This window comes from Podarcis gaigeae, assembly GCF_964106915.1.
Source record: "Podarcis gaigeae genome assembly, chromosome: 4".
Lineage (NCBI taxonomy): Eukaryota > Metazoa > Chordata > Lepidosauria > Squamata > Lacertidae > Podarcis > Podarcis gaigeae.
In genome coordinates, this window is record NC_139677.1 from 38,700,393 (window position 1) to 38,721,928 (window position 21,536).

General features: G+C 39.2%; 1 protein-coding gene across 1 annotated transcript in view; it reads right to left on the reverse strand.

Moving 5' to 3' along the window:
- Window positions 1–21,536, reverse strand: part of PUDP (pseudouridine 5'-phosphatase) — a 63,333-nt gene that overhangs the window by 12,307 nt on the left and 29,490 nt on the right. The window contains exon 3 of the mRNA XM_083734593.1: window positions 17,515–17,744. Within this exon, the coding sequence (XP_083590719.1) occupies window positions 17,515–17,744 (230 nt within the window). The remainder of the gene's footprint in view (window positions 1–17,514; window positions 17,745–21,536) is intronic.

The following is a 21,536-nucleotide window of genomic DNA, read 5'->3' on the forward strand; positions in this document are numbered from 1 at the left end:
AGACAGAAATAATCAGCTGCCTAGATCCTGTAACTAAGACTTCATCAACAGGCAAGGCATCACAGTATGACTTCATATGGGCGCACAGTTGTAGAACACCCAGTATATGTGTTGTGGATACACCACCATTTGTGGGTCTAGCTATTGATCATCTCCCCTCAAATAGTTTGTGGATACCAGCCATTACACCAAAGTCACAATCTTCCTGCAGAAAATTTTTCAGCGCCCTTTACTTATCACATATTCACTGTGAAAAACATTTTTTTAATGCCAGTGCTCTGTAACCTATGACTAGTTAAAACCATAAGCTCCCACGCACATACAGACTATATTTGATGAGAAGATAGTTCAGAGCACTCCTACCTAAAATAGAATCAGGAGTTTGAAGTTTAATATTCTCTATAAAATTCTTTTTTAAAAAATACAAAAGACAACTTTGGAAACAGCAATTTCAAAATGAGCCTATACAATCTGTTTCAATCTAGAGCTGTGCAAGTTTGTTCCTGCTTGCAATGTTTTGCTATTCAAAAGGTACAGACATGTGCCTGGGTATCTTTTCATTCCTCAAGAGCAACTACAAAAATGCTTGGCCCAGTTCCATTTGGTCAAATTTCCACCTAAAAGATGCAACACATGGAGGCTATGTAATCCTAGACATATGACAATAGATTAAAATGCTATTTGAGTGAGCTTTGGGTTACTGTTAAGATAGTTTTGAGATAATTTAAAAATAAAGAGCTGTGTGCTGCCAAGATGTTCAAAAATAGTTATTTGTACATTATTTAAGAAGATACAAAATGGAAATTCGAAGTGCACAGTTTTAGTAATGTCATGATAAACCTTTTGTATTATTCAACTTCTGCTTTTGATGTACAGAATATCTAGAAAAAAGGGAGAATGTGTTTGAGTGACCCACTTAACAGCAGTCCTATTGAAGTACTAACGAATAAATGAATTTTAAATAGCTACAATATTTGCAATTTGGGGCTCCTGCTGTGTAAAGCGTCTGAAGAATTAGGTTTTAAAAGAACAAAAATGCTGCTTATTTTGGTTCCCCAAAGAGTGCGTCTCTCTGTTTGTGTGTGTATATATGTGTGTGTGTGTGTGTGTTTCTGAACTTTCTCCCTGCCCAAGAGGAGTCTGTAAACCCACATACAGTGGTAGCTCAGGTTACATACTCTTCAGGTTACAGACTCTGCTAACCCAGAAATATTACCTCAGGTTAAGAACTTTGCTTCAGGATGAGAACAGAAATTGTGAGGGGCCGCTAGGGGCGCATCGGAAGATGGCTGACAATAACATCTCTCCAACCCACACGAGGTAATTAGGAGGCTGTGATGGGAGTAAATAGCCTCCCTACCCCCCCAAGGTTGGGGGGGGGGGCTGCTCTTGCCTGCTGTGCCCTATACCATCCCCGAATTTGTGGGGATGGGGGCACTAGGCAGAATGCCCTCCTGTGGATCTTGGCGCTCCTGGACGCTGTCTCTGATGCACACCTCTAGCTGCAAGAACTTCAAAAGAAACAATTAGGAGGAAGCGAATGCACATATTTCAAGGAAGAAGGGGGAGTAAAGACTGCTAATTGAAAAGATCTCTGATAAACAAGACAGGTCGGAGGAACAAGATAAATCATGAGAAGATACGCCAAGGAAAAGGCACTGGATGGGGGAGGGGGAAAAACTTTCCTTTCCCCCCCTCTAAGTTATTAACCAAGAATGCCCCCCCACAAGTCAGAAATGTCATTTTAATGACTTAAGTTGTGGATTTATGACTGTGTGGAGATAAATTTTCTAACCAAAGCATGTTTTAAGAAGATTGTGGAAAGTATAAGAGCTTTGGAATGACGCAGTTAAAAATACCGTCGCCATGTTGGCAAGTTCTGTCGGAGGACTTAAGTCTGGGAGGAGAAATAGAGCTGTTTTTGCGAGACAGTTTTGCGAGATTAATGATGGAAAGAGTGATGTTATTTATGAAAGTGATGATATATGGAAACCATCTCGATATGCGGATTGTACGAACGGAAAAATTCACACAGGATTATAATTGGTGTTTATCTGCTTAAGGAGATTATCAGAAGAGATCATAAAGAAAAAAGAAAAAAATATACGAAGAAGATGAGATGTGGAAACAACAAGGTAAGACTGGATAGAATTATGAACTTTATTTGGACTGATTTGGATATTAACGCGGTAGCAAGAAGAGGATTGGAATCCCCCTTCGGAACTTGAAATATGGGTCCCCTCAACAAAAATTTAAAATTTGGCTTTGTAATTCGGAATTTATGTGATGTGATTTGATTTGATTTGATTGGTCGGTTAATAAAAATTATTTTAAAATAAATAATAAAAAAAGAGAACATAAATTGTGCCGCCGCCGCACGGTGACAACACGAGACCCCATTAGCTAAAGTGGTGCTTCAGGTTAAGAACAGTTTCAACTTAGAAGGTGAAGGCTTCACCTTAAAGGCTTAAAGTTTGAAGAACAGTAAGCTGTGGAAACCTTGAGTTGGCTACAGGACTCAACTTGTTTCTTTCGTATACAGTGGTACCTCGGGTTACATACACTTCAGGTTACATACGCTTCAGGTTACAGACTCTGCTAACCCAGAAATAGTGCTTCAGGTTAAGAACTTTGCTTCAGGATGAGAACAGAAATCGCACGGCGGCAGCAGGAGGCCCATTAGCTAAAGTGGTGCTTCAGGTTAAGAACAATTTCAGGTTAAGTACGGACCTCCGGAACGAATTAAGTACTTAACCCCAGGTACCACTGTACTCTGTTAAGTTATTGCTGAAGCCAATGTGGCTGTCAGGGGATATTTTCTATACCATTGTCCATAGCCGTCATGTATGTATAAAATGTAGCCTGGCTGAATCAGGACATTTTTGTGGTGCATTTGGGGCTCCACAGATTGCACAGAACCATTGTTGTGACACTGCCTGTCGGGGAACTGCCATCGGAGCTAGAGGCGGAGGCAAGGCTCCAAAGCAATGCTGGAGAAGGGCCCAGCAGGGAGAGAGGCAGCTTATCGGCTGGGGAAGGAAATTAGCGTAACACCAGGGATAAAGGGGGGCAGATGGGGGAATCGGCGAGGAGGCTCCAGGACTCCTCGCCGGAGACCAGCGGGGAGAGCACGGGTCGTCCGCTGCCCACACCCACCCTGCGCAGAAGACTTCCGCGCAGGGAGAGTAGGCGGAGACTTGGCGTCAAAGAACTTCTTTGCTGGAAGAGGTTCAAGAAACGCCCACTGACGGATTCTGCTAGCGACTGAAACAGCCATGAAGTGAAGGGCTGTCCAGACAGAAAAGGTTTAACCAGGCAACCTACCCAGGAGTGGCGGCAACTTACGCATGAGCAACCCCTATAACCATTACACTGCCCTTTTGACCATCCACTGGAGCTGCAGCATTCTCTTATCTCCAGGAATACAGCCAATCCTTTCAGCCAGCAACTCAAGTCCAAAATATCAAAATGCACACTTCATAGTCAAAAATGAGGAATTCCTATAATCAACTCATAATGTGTAAATCATAGAAAGGTAAAATGTTTCATAACTGCTGGATTACTCTGATATTCAGATGTTTACATAAAGGTGATATTTAGGTAACTGCACACAGGCACATCGTTCTTTTGATCTCTATATTGAGTTACTGCCACTATACAATGGGAAAACTCCATGAAAACAAACTAAGCAGTAGCGCAGATGCAAGGTTAAGGTGAGCATCATTTGAAGAAAACAAGTCAGCAGCACAGAAATAGAAATCTTTACATTTGCATGTCTTGAATGCCCTTCAGTGAGCTGTTAATTAGAATACTCGGCAACATTCGCTGTTGCATAAACACTACTCCATTTTGAGGGGAAAATAAGCAGCTTTTTTTTTTTGGTACAGAGGAATTCACAGAATGCATTTTTACAAAGGTGTAGGGAGGGAGAAGAAATGATAACTTTATTGTGTCTATTTGGGATGTAGTCAAGTGAAAGGATGTATTTCTTGAGTGGCAGTTGGATAGAAATGATGTGATTCTAAAGTAACGAGGTCATATTACAAACGAGGTTATCCCAATTCTTCCAGATGGTTGGCATGTATTGCTTAGAAGACAGCACTCTCAAATTTATTTGAGACATTGCGTGTGAGGAGACCCTGCAATATTGCTATGACTTTTTGGGTCAACATTTAATTATGCCAGTAGCTTTCCAAACTGTGTTTCAGGAAACAAAGGGGTTTCTCAGGAGCATATGGGGCAGATATGTTTCTCTGAAAGGTACCTTGCTATTGCTCTTTCCTTGGAATTCACATCTGCAGGGCTGTATCTATGACCAGTTCATGAATAACTACGATGAGGTCCAATGGTAATGGCTATGCCCTAAATGAATTGAAAAGGGCATAAGAATATAGCTCAGTGGTAGATATACCAGCTGGAACCAGTCATAGCTTCTCTTATCCCTTCACAAAGCTACATTTCCCAGAGTCTTCTGGAAAGCGGACTTGATTGTTAAACCAATCTGACAATTGTTACTCTGTGAATAGGGATATCCTAACAACTCTCAGTTTATCTCTTGATAAACTACCAGTTCCCAGGATTCTTTGGGAGAAGCCTTAACTGTTTAAAGTGGTATGGTGTGGTATGTTTAAATGAGTGCAGATGAAGCGCTACTTTTAAAACCGAGGGGAGATTTGAAGGCCAGTTTGTGATGACTGTGTGGAAGGCCTGAAGAAGAATTAACAAATCTCCCTGGGCTCTAGATCATGGCATTTGTTCCACTTACAAAGATACTGGAAAACGTATGTCACAAGCCAGGGACCCTGAAGTGAGGAACTGAAAACTCTGATCAAGACAAGGTTCAGGCCGCTAGCATGGGTGGATGGGGGAACTGTCTTGTCTGCAGGGCTCTCCCTGCCAGATAACACAGCTGATGCAGTACTTCAGTCTCCCTGGCCTTAAGAAGAGAAAGATTACAGAATAAGTCAAAGGCCCCTTAACAAGCCAACCAAGCTTCTCAAAGGAAACAGAAGCTTCCACATTCCAGGTCCTGTCTGCACAGAGAAAACATATCCTGTAGACCTTAGCATGGAGCTTTGGAGCTGTCCAAGGTACTGTTCCTTTTTGGTCTCTTGCTTCACTGGAATTTTGAGCAGAACATTGACAGCTTTCCCAGAAAACCTCAAGCTCTCACAAGAAACATATCCCATTGTTCAGTGTGCGTGTGTGTGTGTGTGTGTGTGTGTGTGTGTGTTCAGAAGTCTGCATTTTGGGTAAGCCCCTCCATAATCAACCTCTTATTCTCTCTCTCCCCCGCCCTTTCCGGTTTTTGGTGGAGGAAACTTTCAGAAAAAGACAGACTGTACACAGTACAAAACATGCCTTGATTTAAAATAATTAGCACATTTTCCTCTGATAATTAACATTTTATGAGAATTCCCCTCTCCCCTAGGTTTCCATTATTTTAAGTTCCGAATTCACTTACAGAATTTGCAAGACCTTTGAGCGCGATGGCATAGAGGCAGTACCACTGGTTTAGGTGAATAAATTTTCGATGTTTGCATGGTGACAACTGCTTCATACATTCTGCTTGCTTTGTGGGAACTAATTCAACGACAGTGTAACATTCTTAAAATATGAAGCATTCACAGAACTGGCACATATAAAAACTGCCATAGATGAATCCTTCTAATGCCTGCAGGAAATTAGATTAGAACAAATACATGCTGATATTAGTATGAGATTTATAAACAAATGTTGTTCTCCATCATTCACATCTTGCTCTTCAGAAAATGCTTACTGCTAAGTATATCAGCTCTTATGCTTGACACACCAAGCCTGCAGGGTTAATTAGAATCTATTACACAGAAAAAAATATTGCTTAAGAAGTACATAAAGTTGTGTGCATACAGAAAGTTATATCCCTCTAAAATTTTATTTTATCATCCTTGAAACAGATGCATCAAAATGCCTTTCTATAACTACACCAAGCTATGGCATTTCATTATTTATTTATTTTTAGATACGATTTTATTGTGCACGAGGACAGTGGCCTTGAAGAACCAGGAGCCTGGATCTAAATTTGCAGCAAGGAAGTCATGGGATTTCCTGCAGATATATTGACTGACCTTCACATATTTCTCCACTCATTCTTATATCATTTTAATGTCATGGTGCTAAAAAGCAGCATAATTTTCATTAGTTTCCTCCTCTAGCATTTAGACGACAATTATGTTCAGTCTTCGATGTTTTGGGTTTTCTTATTACGAAGTCTATTTATTGACCTTCCCAGCTGCTTGTCTCAAAAGAGATTTGCTTCCTTGCAGGGGATTATTAAATTCTTATTCTCTTTTATAGGTGCATTTATTTTATGCTGCCTTTACGGCCAGTTTGAAGTCAGTGAGCCATTAACAGAGGGCACAAAGTGCATTTCTTTCAGGATCAAGGACACAAGTTTCCTTAAACATTTACAAGGGCAAGCTACCGAAAGGGACAAAATGAATAGGAGATAAAAGGTCTTAACTCTTAAAGCAATGGGTGTCATGCTATTTGTTTAGGTGAAATGGAAGCATTCAGAGGCATCTGTGTATCAGGTACTGGAAACAAACGATGGGGAAGAACTGTTGTCATGCCACTCTTCTTGAAGGCATCTTGCTTGTCACTGTCAAAAAGAGGACCTGATGGATCCTTCTGGAGAAGATATTAATGTTTGCTCATCTCCAAAGATCAGGTTCAGCTGTGTTTTGAGTTGGAAAGCTACCCCCCAAAAGCATCTTACCCAAGCAGGGGACGTTAGCAATCCATAAATAGGAAAAATGAAAGAAAGACACTTGCCACCTGCCATAAGCAGAGCTGAATCTAGCAGTCATATATATTCCCAACCAAGAACACTTCTGTCTTGTTTGACTCAGTATCAGTTTATTAAGTCACATGATTCAGTTCATTAGTGACTCCAGGTACCTGTTTACAACATCCGCAGCTTCATGTAAATTAGATGGAAAAGCGAAGTAGAGTTTATCAGTGTGGAGATGGTACCTCAGTTAAAATCCCTAGGAAGATGCCATCTCTGGTTTCATGTAGATGCTAAACAGGATTATGATAGAAGTCAATCTTGTGACACCCAAAATCTTGTGGCAGACGACCAGTTGGACTCCTATAGCAATATTCCTGTAGGATGGAATGGAAGTGAAGTGCATGGGCCCAGCTTCTATCTTAATCTAGAAGCATAGCTGTCAACTTTTCACTTTTTTAAAGGGAAATTCCCTTATTCTGAATAATATTCCTCGCAAGAAAAAGGAAAAGTTGACAGCTATGTCTAGAAGATACTAGAATTGTGTCGAAAACTACCCAGAGAGATACAAAATCACCATAGACATGTTCTCATTGTCATTCTTCCAATATAGGATGCCCACCCATGGTGGTCAAATATAGATGGATATTTCCCCAAATATAGGTGGGGGGAAATTAGCTTATATAAGGAATGTTTGATGCTTGATGATTAGCATTCACTGAAGTAGGAGCAAAGGCTAGCAAATTCAACAATAAGGAAGATGGTCTGGGTTCAAGAAGGACATATTAAGGAAATGACATGTTGTTGAATATGAGAAGCTGTCCAGCAACAAAGCATATGATTTCTTTCATTATTTAAAACCCTAGTTATCATACAAAGTTTTAACTCAACAATCTTGAATTGCAAGCAGAAAACCGGGCAGGAAATGGTAGAATAAATATTAGAAGTTGCAAGAGAGGCTGTTTTACTAACACTATTTTCTGAAGAGCAAATTAAAACTCAAATATCAGAGTTGACAGGTTCGTGCAAAAGCTGCTGAAACAAACTGTGACTGAAAAATTAACATGACTAGCCTTATTTTTTAAGCCCTCAAAAACGTGAGGTTGCCAAGGAAATATCCTTACTCCCAATAGCATTATAGGAATAGCTGTGGAAAAGGGTATAAGAAAAAAGAAATTAGGCACGTGATTCCCTGGAACTACAAAAACAGTTCTGAGATCAATGAGGCTTTACATTTCTCATATAGCAATCCCAAAATTAAATAGCCATGTGTTCTGAATCTAAGGGGAGTCTTCAAAAGCAGCAAATATGCAAGTCCCATGTATGAGTATGGGCAGCAAACTAAATCATGCCCCTTGATATCAAGTAACTGAACAGTGCAAAAGAATTTAAGATGAAAATTCTTAACCAATAATAAAAAGATAGGGACTTTCAAACACACAAGGGGAGAATATTGAAGCAGGCCTTGATTATCAGTCACTTTAGGTAGACGGCTATGAAGATTTCCCCCAAAAGCTTGAAATATATTAATTCTACCACCATGTCTAGCCATTTTAAAGGGCAGAAAAGCCTTGTTTTCAAAAACATTTACAAAGCAAATGAAATATTCTTTGGCTAACAAAAAAATGTCTATATATCTATAATGGAAAAATGCAAACATTCTCTTTAAAAAGCTAACATACTGACAATTGGTTATGAAAATGATCAAGTTGTTCCATAGCGATTTTTAGAAGTATTCCATGTAAAAAGCTCAAAGGTTTAGATATTGCTTTATATATCTATAAGCTTCTCAAGGCCAGACTTTGGCTTTGGCTTTTGCAGTTCCAGAGGTGGGGAACTCAGCCATGGGCAGCTGTGGCAATGACAAAAGATAAAATCTGTGATTACATACAGGTAATATGTATGTGCTAGTGTTTCTGTTCTTAAAAAAAAAAAGTTATCCTAGCAGCATTTAAGGGCAGAATTTTTATCATCTGAAAACAAACTTTTCCAGGCTCCAGTGCATTTAATCCGATACATGAAACAAAACAGTTAAAGCTTGTAGCAAATAATATTATGGATAAGCTTTTTCAAGGAGAAAGCAAAGCATGAGCTGGATAGCTCAGTTGGTTAGAGCTTGGTGCTGATAACACCAAGGTCGCTGGTTTGAATCCCCTATGGAACAACTGCATATTCCAGCATTGCAGGGAGTTGCACCAGATTATCCTCAAGATCCCTTCCAACTCTATGATTCTATGATTCACATGTGGAAGCTTCTTTGTGAGGTTTGCTTTGCGTAAGAAGGGATGTTTACACTGTTTGGGCTAGCATTAATCATACAGGTAAATACACCCCACTGTTTCAATTTAAATTGTGTTCACTTTTAGGGAACACAAGAGCTAGCTGGATTAGGCGACTGGTCAACCTAGTCCAGCATCCTTTTCTTGCAGTTGCCAGCCAGATGTCTATGGGAAGCCCATAAGCAGGGATATGAACTAACAGCACTTTCCCTTCCTGGGATTTCCAGCAACTGGTTTGTATAAGGTTTAAATTATGCTTTGCAAGAGAACACCCGACAGTATTTAACAGGGTGCCTGAAATTCTGGCTTCTGGGGTGTCCAGGGGATTTTTCTTTGCTATATTAGGACACCCAGCAGATGTTTCCCACCACCAAAGCTACAGTTCCCCACAAGAATGACACAACCACTGTGCACAACCACTGTGCAGTTTACCTACAAAGTAATTCAGCAAGATTCTTCATAGTAACGATACATGAGCTTTGACCACAGTGACAACATCAGTTGTCTAGGATTTCTTCTATGGCCAGAATTGATACAAAAATGACTAAGAGCAAGGTGACCACAAGGCAGCATTGTCCTGTAATTACACATTCTTATAAATGTACCACTATGCAAGGAAAAATAAAACCACAGGAGAAACATTTACTGAACACCAACTTTGCATTTCCTGTACTTCTGTCTCCAACATATAAATCTGTTTCATTTCCCAGCCCCAGATATTCTGCAGTGCAATGTCATCTCAAAGAAAGATTTCCCTGGGGGAAACCGATTGTATACTCATGCTCTAAATAATAGCAGCAACAGAAACTGGCCTTGTTAAAGCAAGTGATTAGATCAGACTTTTTAATATGAGGTGCCTAAATCATGGGAAAAACTTATACTGGTTTAACACCTTGGGCTAAGGGTGAAATCCTATGCACCCTCACCTGGGAGCAAGTCTATTGAACTGTGAGTAGATATGTACAGAATTGCACTGTTAATTTCCTTTAAAGCTATATTAGATCAGTAGCAATCATGCAGCATTGTGTGAACAGTACTTTTTTCTCAATTAGTCACTGCCACGATTTAATTTTTTTTTAAAAAAGTTTAGGATTAATCTAATCAATTTAAGCATGCAAGCATCACCAGTACAACCCTATAAACCACTTACATATAGCATTTCTTATTTCACTAACCTTCTCAAGCTGCTCTATTTCTGGTAGAAATGAAGTGTTTGTAGCAAAAAAAAAATCCAAACGAAACAACTTCTTGCAAAGTATAAATGGAAGCAAACCTTATAACACTGTTGCAACCCTTAATAATAATAAAAACTCCTGATCTATTCTTCTGTTCCACTCAAAATGTGTTACAATTCCATTCCTACAGATGCATACACAGTGACAAAAACAAATTCTTTGGAACAGGTAATGTCAAATTCTGAAAGGTTGGTAGAGTTAATTTTTTTTACAGTTCACAACACAACTGATCTTGGAAAGACCTTATAATGTCAACAGAAGGTCAGCATTTGAACATCTGTACTGAGTATGTGTGATCTGGGTGTTCAAGAACAGCAATATTTTTAAGAGAGTTTGCCAATTAATGTCATCTGGTGTTCTGTACCAAAACTGCAAATCAGGCGGAAGCCCTGCAAATAGTAATGGAAACGTTATTGTGTGGTGTATTTATCAAGAAACACAAAAAGAGGAGCAAACATTGTTGTTTTGTCAGGCTATGCAAGCTTTTAATATCTCTAGTCATTCAGACTTTCAATTGAGATTTATTAACCTGTCAAAACAAAAAGCAATTTTAGAACATACACAATTGCAGTTCATTTTAGCACATTTATTGCTCTATAAACAGTACATCCAGTCTTGTCTTTTAAGGGGGCTAAACTCAGGTTTCTCTTCTTGAAACAAGCAATTTCTATAATAGGAAAGTTCTGAGGGGGATGGCAAACACAAAAGCAATGCAATCCACAAGGTACATATTAAAATAAATGGAATTATATTTTTCAGAATTTCTAATACAGCATCCACTCTGATTTTAGAGGCCTGCTTTCAGGGCATATTAACAACGTAATCCTAAACATACCTACTTGGAAGAGAAATCAATAGAACCAGGGAATCTGTGTCATATAACTTTCAGAGTATGGGAAAAAGCCAAGTGATAGCAATTCTTACATCACAGAAGCAACTCAAGTTCTTGCTTCTATGTAAGCATACAGAGGATTGAAGCTAAAGTGATATATTGAAATAGGTACCCACAGGCCATCCCTAGGTCATCATGCAGCAATTAAAGAACATCATATACAGTATTTTGAATACTGAACATGTATATCAACTATACTGAAGTACAGGTATCCCTTGTTCTTCCGACACCTGCTCTACTCCTAAAGCTACCATTCTTATACACCAAGGTTTTGTTCTGTACCGACACCAAAATCCTTTTATTAGAATATAAAACTTTCACAGATGAATTTCTTCATCCTTGGAGTGACATTGAGCCTGAAGTGCTTTCCCAGTAATCGCTTTACGCAAAGCCAAAAAATCACATACTAGTCTCGCATGGTGAATCGAAGGATCAGTCATAGCGATTGCTTCTGTTTTTAACAACTGGGTGAAAGAGGAACTTTAGATCTTTTAAAAACTGTTTTGAGCAACAACACTTTCCTTGCTCAAAAACATTTATTGTTTAGAAAGAGGTGGTTTAAACCATTTCTCATCTCTCTCCTTTCTTGTGTGTATCTTAACAACTCTGATAGGAAAGGAACAGCTCGATAGAATTTTAGAAAAAATTATCTAAAATACGCAACACAAATACGACCCAGCATAACCAAAATCCACATATTTTTGCTTGTTTAAATAACCAACGTTTTTTGGTTGCCACCCACCCAGGCCCCACATTCCCTGGCATGCATGATTGCTGATTGAGAGAGGTCTTTCATGCTCTGTGATACTTAGAGGGGTGTTTTTCGTATTCTGCTGGGCTTTGGGGCAGGTAGCAGCTGCACTTCTGTTAGCTCCAAAGCACAGCATGGCATAAGGCAATTCAGGGAGTCAACAGGCCGGGGCTAGGAATTGGTAGAAGCTTTCTATTTGCAAATAGAAGTCTTGCAAATATTCGTTGAGGCATATAGCTCGTCCAAAAGGAGCTAAAGTATAAAATCAATCAAATCAATCATGGCCACAAAGTTATGTTCAATTATGCACAAAATCAACAACAGACTTCAACAGGAAAAGTCAGAAAATTAACCCTTCAAGTCACCGAAGTCAGAGCGAAACAGAATTTAATAAGCTGTGCACAGCTCCCCGCTACAACAATCTGTCTCATGGCTCCAACAGAGTGGGGGTGGGGTGGGGGTGGGTTAACCTGCCCTGGGTTGACCTGGGAACCAACCCCACCCTGGATCCTGTTCCTTGTATCTCCTCCATCCCTACCAACCAAGATCAGGGGTGCCTCCCTGCTTGGAATTGACCCTCTGCTCAACAGCTGCAAAGGCAAATAATCTGTAAATTTTCAGAAGAATGGGAGCAAGGACTAGACTTAGTTGTGACTCTTGGTGCCAGTTGAGGAGAAGCCCAAAGCTAATTTGACTCAAGGGGATATAGAGGCATGTGACACAGAGGCAGGAGACTTGATTATCTAGCACAGGCTTCCTCAACCTCAGCCCTCCAGCTCTTTTTGGCCTACAACTCCCATGATCCCTAGCTACCTGGACCAGTGGTCAGGGATGATGGGAACTGTAGTCTCAAAACATCTGGAGGGCTGAGGTAGAGGAAGCATGATCTAGCATTTTCAAAATAAGCAGCTGAACTAGAAAAAGAAAAAAAAGCACAGAACAGACAAGAACAAGTTGATATTTTAACATCCCTTCCCCAAAGTTCTATGGTGCGAAAGTTCAAGATATGGTCCCTTCAACTAGATTCTAGGTCACTAAAAAGCATTCCCTCCCCTCACTCTTGTGTTTTCCTTATAAAGTAAGATTGGGAAAAAATGTTTCGGTTTTTCAGACTCACGATACGCAGCATTTTTAAAACATACAAATCTCTGCAGCACTTTGCCTCAAGATCCCACTTCAGCTCAGATAAGCCCCAAATCTTTCCTAAGTGGCCCTGCTTCAGTTCTTGATTCGGGATTTGTACAAATATTTTGCATATACAACTATACAGATCCAGATATTTGCTTTCGTAGATTTTCACGGGTACAGGAATGCAGGTTTTGGTGTCCTCGGGTGTCTTCCCGTGTAAAAGTTGGGGTGTCTAGGCGACGTTTCGACGAGGTCTCACTCGTCATCTTCATGAAGATGACGAGTGAGACCTCGTCGAAACGTCGCCTAGACACCCCAACTTTTACACGGGAAGACACCCGAGGACACCAAAACCTGCATCCAGATATTTATGTATACATCTATATACAAACACAAAAACTGAATAATGGATAACAATGCAAGCAGAATAAAGTAGGGTTTAGGCTTAGTGAAGGGGCTCCAATCCTAATCCTAGTTACTTGGATTAAACCCCATTGAATTCAATAGGATTTAGATCTGCATAAAGGTAAAGGGAGCCCTGCATAGACATGGTTAAAATTGTGCTGTTATTTTTTTATATATATATTTAGAACTATCTAACACAAAAGAATTGTTCGGGTGGGAAAACCAACGTCTCTACACTGTCAGCAAAACTAAATAAAGTTTAATATACTTTAAAATCCATGATATTTATTCCCTGTTTTAACCCTGGCCAAACAAGCAGGTTTCTCTATCTTGGATTTTGGTGGCCCCAGAATAGGAGAAGGTTCCATAACTGGGGACCAGCCACCCAAAACACATTTATTATGGCCTTTCTGCTTGAATCTGCTTCACAGGTAATAGTATTAAGGTGAAGGGTTTGATGGATCAGATATTATTATACAAATGGGAACAAGGAAAATCTCTGGGCTCTTTAGTGATTATTATTACAACTATTCAAATTATTGTTATTATTATTCAAATCCCATTATGAAAAGTTTCTGCCTTTTCCCATATATACAGTACATAGTAAAGAGAATTTCCCAGGTTTCATGAAACTGAAGCCTAGGACGCATTTGGCCGTCAAACAGTACTTTATAAATTACAAATTTACAATCAGCTTATAATTGCACTATATTCATGGCTGCTGTCTACTGAACTAATATAAGATAAGATACTTTGCCCTCTTTACGCAATAAATAGTTTGTTAGTGTTAATAAACTATACCGTGTATGCGGCTTTGTTGCCAACTGAGAGACAGTAATATAGAACAATAATAATAAATATAACCCTGGCACCTCATAAACTGCAGACAAGTAAGAGAGAAACATGGAAACCCAAATATCAGGATACTTTTAAAAGCAAATTTTTGCAATATGAAATCGTTTTTTTAAAAAAAGGTCTTAAAATAAAGGCTACGGCAACAAAACAAAATGCATTTGGCCTTTCTGAGTTTTCTGCAGACCCCTCTGGAATAATAAATTAAGAGAACAATAAAAATAACGCTTACAGAGCAATTCCTTGTTTTAGTCGGCCTTTGTTCTAAACCTGTGGAGATGCGCAGTTATGACAAGCACTGGGGCAATTAAAAAAGCATCTTCAACTATAGAGGTAAGATCAATACACTGAATCTTTTTAAGAAGAGGATTAATTCATTGCTTGCCACAACCCAGAGCACCTCTTAAAACATTTTATGAGAGAATTCCTGTAAATTAAACCTAACTATTCAATGATTGTTCTGTTGGCAATGCCAGAAGTGCTAAGGGCCTTGGAAATAGGAAAAACACAACTCAGTGAGTAGTTTATCATGAAATAAAGTTTTTCCCCCTCTTTTTTTTTTTTTTTGCTTTCCTCACCCTCCCTCCACAGCTTCCTATGGATAATATGCGATAATACATGTAATGAGCTCCCTAAAACAATTAGTAGTATATCTCCAGTGACCTGCTAATCTGAATATACCGGTAATGTTTTTTACCAAACAACACATGCTTTCACACCCACATCACATAGAGGGGGAAGAGGGTTACAAAATGTAATTTAGTATTCTGCCTCATATTTCATGAGGTCCCTTACCAGCTGCTTGATATATTATCAAGACGAGCGCAAGCACATTCTACCCCCTTGACAGGGGCACCCCAAAGAATATAAGCAAATTGTAACTCTTTCCTTACATCACCACTAGTACCTAAGAGAATGGCAATGTTGACCATATTTTCGCTATAACAATGGCTGACATGTTGTGGATATATAACAGAACCTAGGCCAATGGTTAAATTGCTTTCAATACAGGCAGTATCTCATCCCACCACTCAAATAAATAAAAAGCAGGCCAGCTGGAGGTGAGGAATTTTGTAGCTGAAAGTCTTACAATCGAAATAAATTGCAAATGCCTCCAGAGTCAGTTTAGATCAGGGTGGTCCAACACATGGCCCTTGAGACCTTTTTTGGTGGCCCTTGGCAACATTCGATGGCCTCACGTTGTCTTCCCAAGCTGGGTAAGCGAGCTGCTGGGCTTTGGGAATGAGGCGTGAGTAGTAACAATGATGATGAATGCAAGCTTTAAAACACAAGTTAATGCCAGGTACAAAGATAACCTACAAAGCTTTGAATAACTCTTCTGTTGGGCATTTGGTTGTGGAATGAGGCGTTGCATTGGAAAAGGGAAATAGTCTTAAATTGGGGAGACAAACTTTGCACTGACAGCTCAAAACTGGTAGGGTTTTTTTCTCCAAGGGGAAAAGACATGGGGCTTTCATATCAATTCCCTATAGGTGAAAAAAAACCGCTTGAGGTGGGAAATTTTAAGTTGAAAAAGGACACAAAATGTTTCAAAAGCCATTTTCTTCAGCTCATATACAGCATACCCCAGGTTGCTTTGGGCTGGAGTAGAGTATCCAGAACTCTGATATTCATGTGATTTAAGCCCAAGTGCCTCAATTCTCATCTTTAAAATGGGAATGAATACAACCAATTGTACAGTTTTATGCTGAATACGAATAAGGTAAAAATAGTGAAGGAGCATATGAAAATGCAGATTTCTGCTCTGCTACCAGGTTAGACAACTGCTTCTTCCTTGCAGTGCCCTGCAAGGTTTACAATTTGCCAGTTTCTGCTAATTCTTAGTACTCAATAGTGACAAGCTCTTGTGAAACTGAGGCAGTGAAAAATACTGGAAGAAAACATTCCATATTACAAACCAAGCCTTGCACTTGATTTAAAATTTAAAGCGGGAAATGTATTTGTAAGGAAGTTTTAATGGATACAACTAACGGGAGTTGCATTAGGGCAGCACAAGTTACCCCATTATACACAGCTTGCAAACCATGCATCCAGGGGCATATAAATAAAAAGGTTTGGAATGGAGAACATGCCTTTATTTAGTGCCAACTTGCACTCAAAAGTTCAGTTCAGCTCTCTGGTCTAATGCAGAGTTTCCTAAACTTGGGTCTCCAGCTGTTCTCATCATCCATCCCTAGCCACTGGTTCTGCTAGCTAGGGATGGTGGGACTTGTGGTCCAAAAACAAATGGAGATCCAAGTTTGGGGAAACCCTAGTCTAATGCAATCTATTCAAGGGATTATATAAATAAGTAAAATGAGTTTTAGACTTAAGCTTCATACTGTTTCAAGCACTGTGGGGCAGGGTTGACATGCATAGGGCTCCCTTGTTCCAACTATAAGTAAGAAGCCCCAAACCAGGGACAACACTTGCCTAGAAAGGGGTGAGGAGACTTGGTTCAACGTCTTGAATTAGTGATAGCCAGCCCGGTGTCCTCTAGATACTGCTGTATTAACCCCCCCAAAAAAATCCCTGACTACTGGCCCTGCTGGTAAGGGGCTGATTAGATTTTTGAGTCCACCATGTTGAGAGCACCACATTTCCTTCAGCCAACTGAAACCTACACTGTAGAACAGAAATTTAGTATCTATCATTTAATCAATCACAAATACTTTAAAAAGTTATAGCTAATGAAGTTGTTGCCCATTTGAAAACCCAATTTTGCATTTTGCTTCTTTACTGCTGGGCTCAGGAGGCAAATGTCTTTACTCTGTTTCAGATACAGGACATACAGAAATAATGTCACGTTCAACACTCAAAACAAAAACATCATGAAACGTGTTACAAAATGTCCTATTCTGAACATTTAGAAGAGGTTGCTTGCACTCATACACAAGAGCTCAAATGTTGCAGGTGGAAAACTCGGAGTCCAAACAGTTAGCACCCAGATTTATAAATATATTGGACACACTTAAAACACTCCTGTTCATTTGTAGTGTACAGCAGCAAATCGATAAACATTTGCATTGCAAACCATTATACACAATGAAGAAATAGAATCTTTGCCAATACTTTCCTACTTGGTTTTTTTTTATAGTTGCTATCAAATCTCACATAGAACTTACTATATTATATAAAGAATGAAATTCAAAGCATGACCTGGGATTATACACTGCTGCTTTTATTACTATGATTATTCCTACCTTTTCTGGAGGCGGAGGAGGGTTAAATCTCTTTGCACAGACTAAAAACACATCAGGCTCTGGCTTGCCAGCCTTCACTTCAGGGTCATCTCCCAACACAATATGATGAAATAAATTAAAGAAGTCTTTGTGTCGACTTGTTTTCATTTCAAATGTCACCCGAGATGAGCTGGTGGCAACAGCTATGGGTATGTTGTGTTGATGTAGATGGCGGATTAGTTTTTCAACACCTGTGAAACAGAAAAATATATATATGAAAGTGTTAAAATACACTTGTTTGAGCAAAAACAGAGGAGCTAGATTTACTGGAGTTGTTCACCCCACCTTCTGAACTTGATTTAGTTAGTTCTCTTTCCTGCCTTCATCAAAAGACTAATGGTTGATAATAGAGCTATTTGGGTGTTTGTACCTTGTGTGGGATGGTTTTCATTGCTGCCTCCTGTATAACTCTGTATAACCCTTGAGAGTCCCACAGATTGCAAGAAGATCAAACCTATCCATTCTGAAGAAAATCAGCCCTGGGAGGACAGATAATGAAGCTGAGGCTCCGATACTTTGGCCACCTCATAATAAGAGAAGACTCCCTGGAAAAGACCCTGATGTTGGGAAAGATTGAGAGGACAAGGAGAAGGGGATGACAGAGGACGAGATGGTTGGACGGTGTTCTCAAAGCTACTAACATGAGTTTGACCAAACTGCGGGAGGCAGTGGAAGACAGGAGTGCCTGGTGTGCTCTGGTCCATGGGGTCACAAAGAGTCAGACAACAACCTTGTGTGGATTTTAACTGTGTGAGGGGGAACATGTGGCTGCATCTTCTGCCACTGGCGTTACATCCTCACTGGCTGCACCACCCATCACCCATATATTTTAGTCCTTGTCCATAGAAGTTCCATATCTCTAGTCTTGCATAGGCTTTAAAAAAATAATTCTGTAGTCCCCAGGGCTGCTAGTGGTGGAAAAATGCGCCCCCCTCGAAAGAATCCTGTTGCCCTAACACGTCCTTGGTGGTGGGCTGCATTTCTCATACATCAGTTAATCCCTGTCTAAGTCAATGGAGAGTCTGTCTCAATAAACTTGCACAGGGGGAGGGAGTTTGTGGCCCAAAAATTGGTGGAGCAAATGCCCCCAAGGACCTTTAAAGCAACAGTAACCTTCATCCCTACAAGAAACCTTCATCCCTACAAGCTGATTTAAGCTTCTGTTTAGCAAGTAGAAATACACAGTACAAATAAAATGCATCTGAACTTTTTTAAAAAGGTGATGGATTTTTTATGAAAAAAAGAAATAGCAAAAACAATTTTGAATATGTAACAGGAAAGTAAAAAAGGAAAGTTTTCTACTGCACATCCCTGCAGGTGTATAAAAACCACGAAGTGCATCATACTACATAAAATCAAGATAGTATGCAGAGAAGACATCTGTAGACTAAGAGGAACTGTGTTGTAATACATGAACTTCTGGCCAAACAAAAACAAATAAAAGGAAGGGATGTAATGCATATTTAGTAGGTCTGATATAGTTAATAAAGCTGAAAGGATCAAAATATATAAACCTCAAGAACTTTAAACAATAATTAGTCACATGCCAAATTTAGAACTCTGAACACAGATGTATTTTTTTAAAAAATCCTGACAGAATTGAAGTATTTCTCATGGGACAATAGAAGCTTTCAGAAAGGAATAATTCAGCATTTTCCATTTGACAGCTCTGAAAAATACATAAAATAACTCAAATTAAACTTTTTCTTGTGGCTTTATTTTTCCCCTGGTGCTTCTGCTCTTTCTAGTCTGCTAAAAACTCAAGTAACAGCAATTATTTTGGTGAGAACGATTCTCTTATTTACATATTTTGCTTTCCACAATGTATTTGCATTTATCCTCTGATATTAAGGATACATATGGGGCTCCTCAATTCAATGGGGCTTTCTTTTGATATGGAATGCACAGCATTACACTGCAAAGCATGCACAAAAAATGTGTGTTCATTTATGTATTATTTCCATATACAGACAGCTTGCTACCTGAAAATCTTGAAGCAGTTCGCAATTGATAAAATACATATATAAACACAGTACGTACAATAAAAACCGTGTCAAATTATTCACATAAAAACTGAAATATAACTTAAACACAGTATCACTATAAGGTTGAAGAGCTTTACACAGCAACAAAATGTAAAATTCCAGCAAACCAACTTTTCGCACAACCACTCACGCAATCTCATTCACCACTACTTTCGCACAACCACTACAATCACTCACTGCTTCATACATTATGTCTGTCAACCAGCCAGCACATTCATATACCACTTCTACTCAACAATATGACATATAAATTTATTGAAATGCTAGTATTATAAGCTTTTTTCTAGCAACTGGTCTGTCCTTGTTTTTAATGTTGCAATGCATATCAGTATGCTTTCTGGGGCCCTCCAAAACAGCAAGATAAGTTTAAATCCAATTGCATGTCTTGACAGTAGAAAATCCAGGTCCCTTTTGTTTAAAAAGGATGAGGGGAATGTTTAGGAGGCATTTCACCCTCTCTGCAGACTATAATTAATGCAGTGACACTTTACAGAGGTCATTAAACTTCCTTGCCAACCGTTATTTTGAAAGAAAAACTATCACTTTTATTCAAAACAGCAATAGTTTAGCAAATGTTTACCAGTCTTTCCACTTGGGACTTCACAAACCCAGGTGAAAGGATAAAAGAATTACTACATAAAGCCTCAGGATACATACATGAAAAATGATGCAGTCTGCACATCACTTAGAATTTATTTAAACCCTTCCACCTTTTTTCTTGTCAAGCGGGTCTGTGTTAAACATTTACGGTATTCACAAATACTGTGGTATCTGTGAAGCTGTTGGGGATAAAACATAACTGATTAATGCCAGGGTGGGTTGATTTAAATCATTCCCTTTTAAATAAATGATTCCAGTCAAGTTTCCTACAATATTATTTTTCAACCAAGCATGGATACTAATTAGCTGCTGTAGCAATTTTAGAATATTGGTATGCAACTAAATATATCCTGTATACTACCTAGGAACATAATGCAGAACGTTAATCATACGGCCCCATGTACCTTTTGCACTATCTGGGTAGTCGGGTCAGCTGAATTCTGAAATGCATGGATTTCTGAGCAAATCCAGGAGCACGCAAGTGCCAAGAGATTTCTAGAAAGGGCTTGTAGTTATTGGGCATAACATGAGATCAACAATCAATAGCTGCCTTGTTTGCTTAGCAGTCACAAATAATCAAAACTGATTATATTGCAGACCTCATCTATTTAAATGGATCTTCCAGGTTTCTCTTTCATTTTCTTAAAAAAACCTGGTTTTGACCAACTTTCTTTTATAATGTGTCAATGACTCAAAATAGACTTCAACATGTTTCCATTAAATTTAAATTTCACTGCAGGGGGGTGGGGACGGACACAGTTGGTTTTTTAAAGAAGGAAAGCTGGTTTTGTTTTGTTTTTACAAAAGCAATTCTGATTTCCAGTGCCAGATTTATGTATAAGCTAAACAAGCTATAGCTTAGGGCCCCACTCTTTTGGGTGCCCGCCAAAAAATTTAATATTAATATACTTCTTCTTAATTGCATTTCAGTTCAGCAATTACTTTGATAACATACATATTTTGTTACGTGCAAATGGCATTTAGATACTTATAAGGTCCATAAATTACCATATAGCATATATTCAACACAAAAAAGCGACAATTTGCTGTTGACAAAGGACAGCTGGACATATAAAGGGCCCTATTACCTTTAGTAGCTTAGGGCCTCATCAAACCTAAATCTGGCCCTGGTGATTTCTGATTAACATGAGCTAAGAGAATAGCTTGCTCTATCAGTTTGGAGCATCAGTGGAAGCGGCTATGAAACTAGCATCACATCCCACACTATAACTAGAAGGGGTGGGTATCTCAGATTTTAGAATCACAAATGCAGTACCCCAGACTTCTGCTATTAGCCCTTTGGACTCTTCCCAGACCGTACCCCATCTCCTTAGAGAA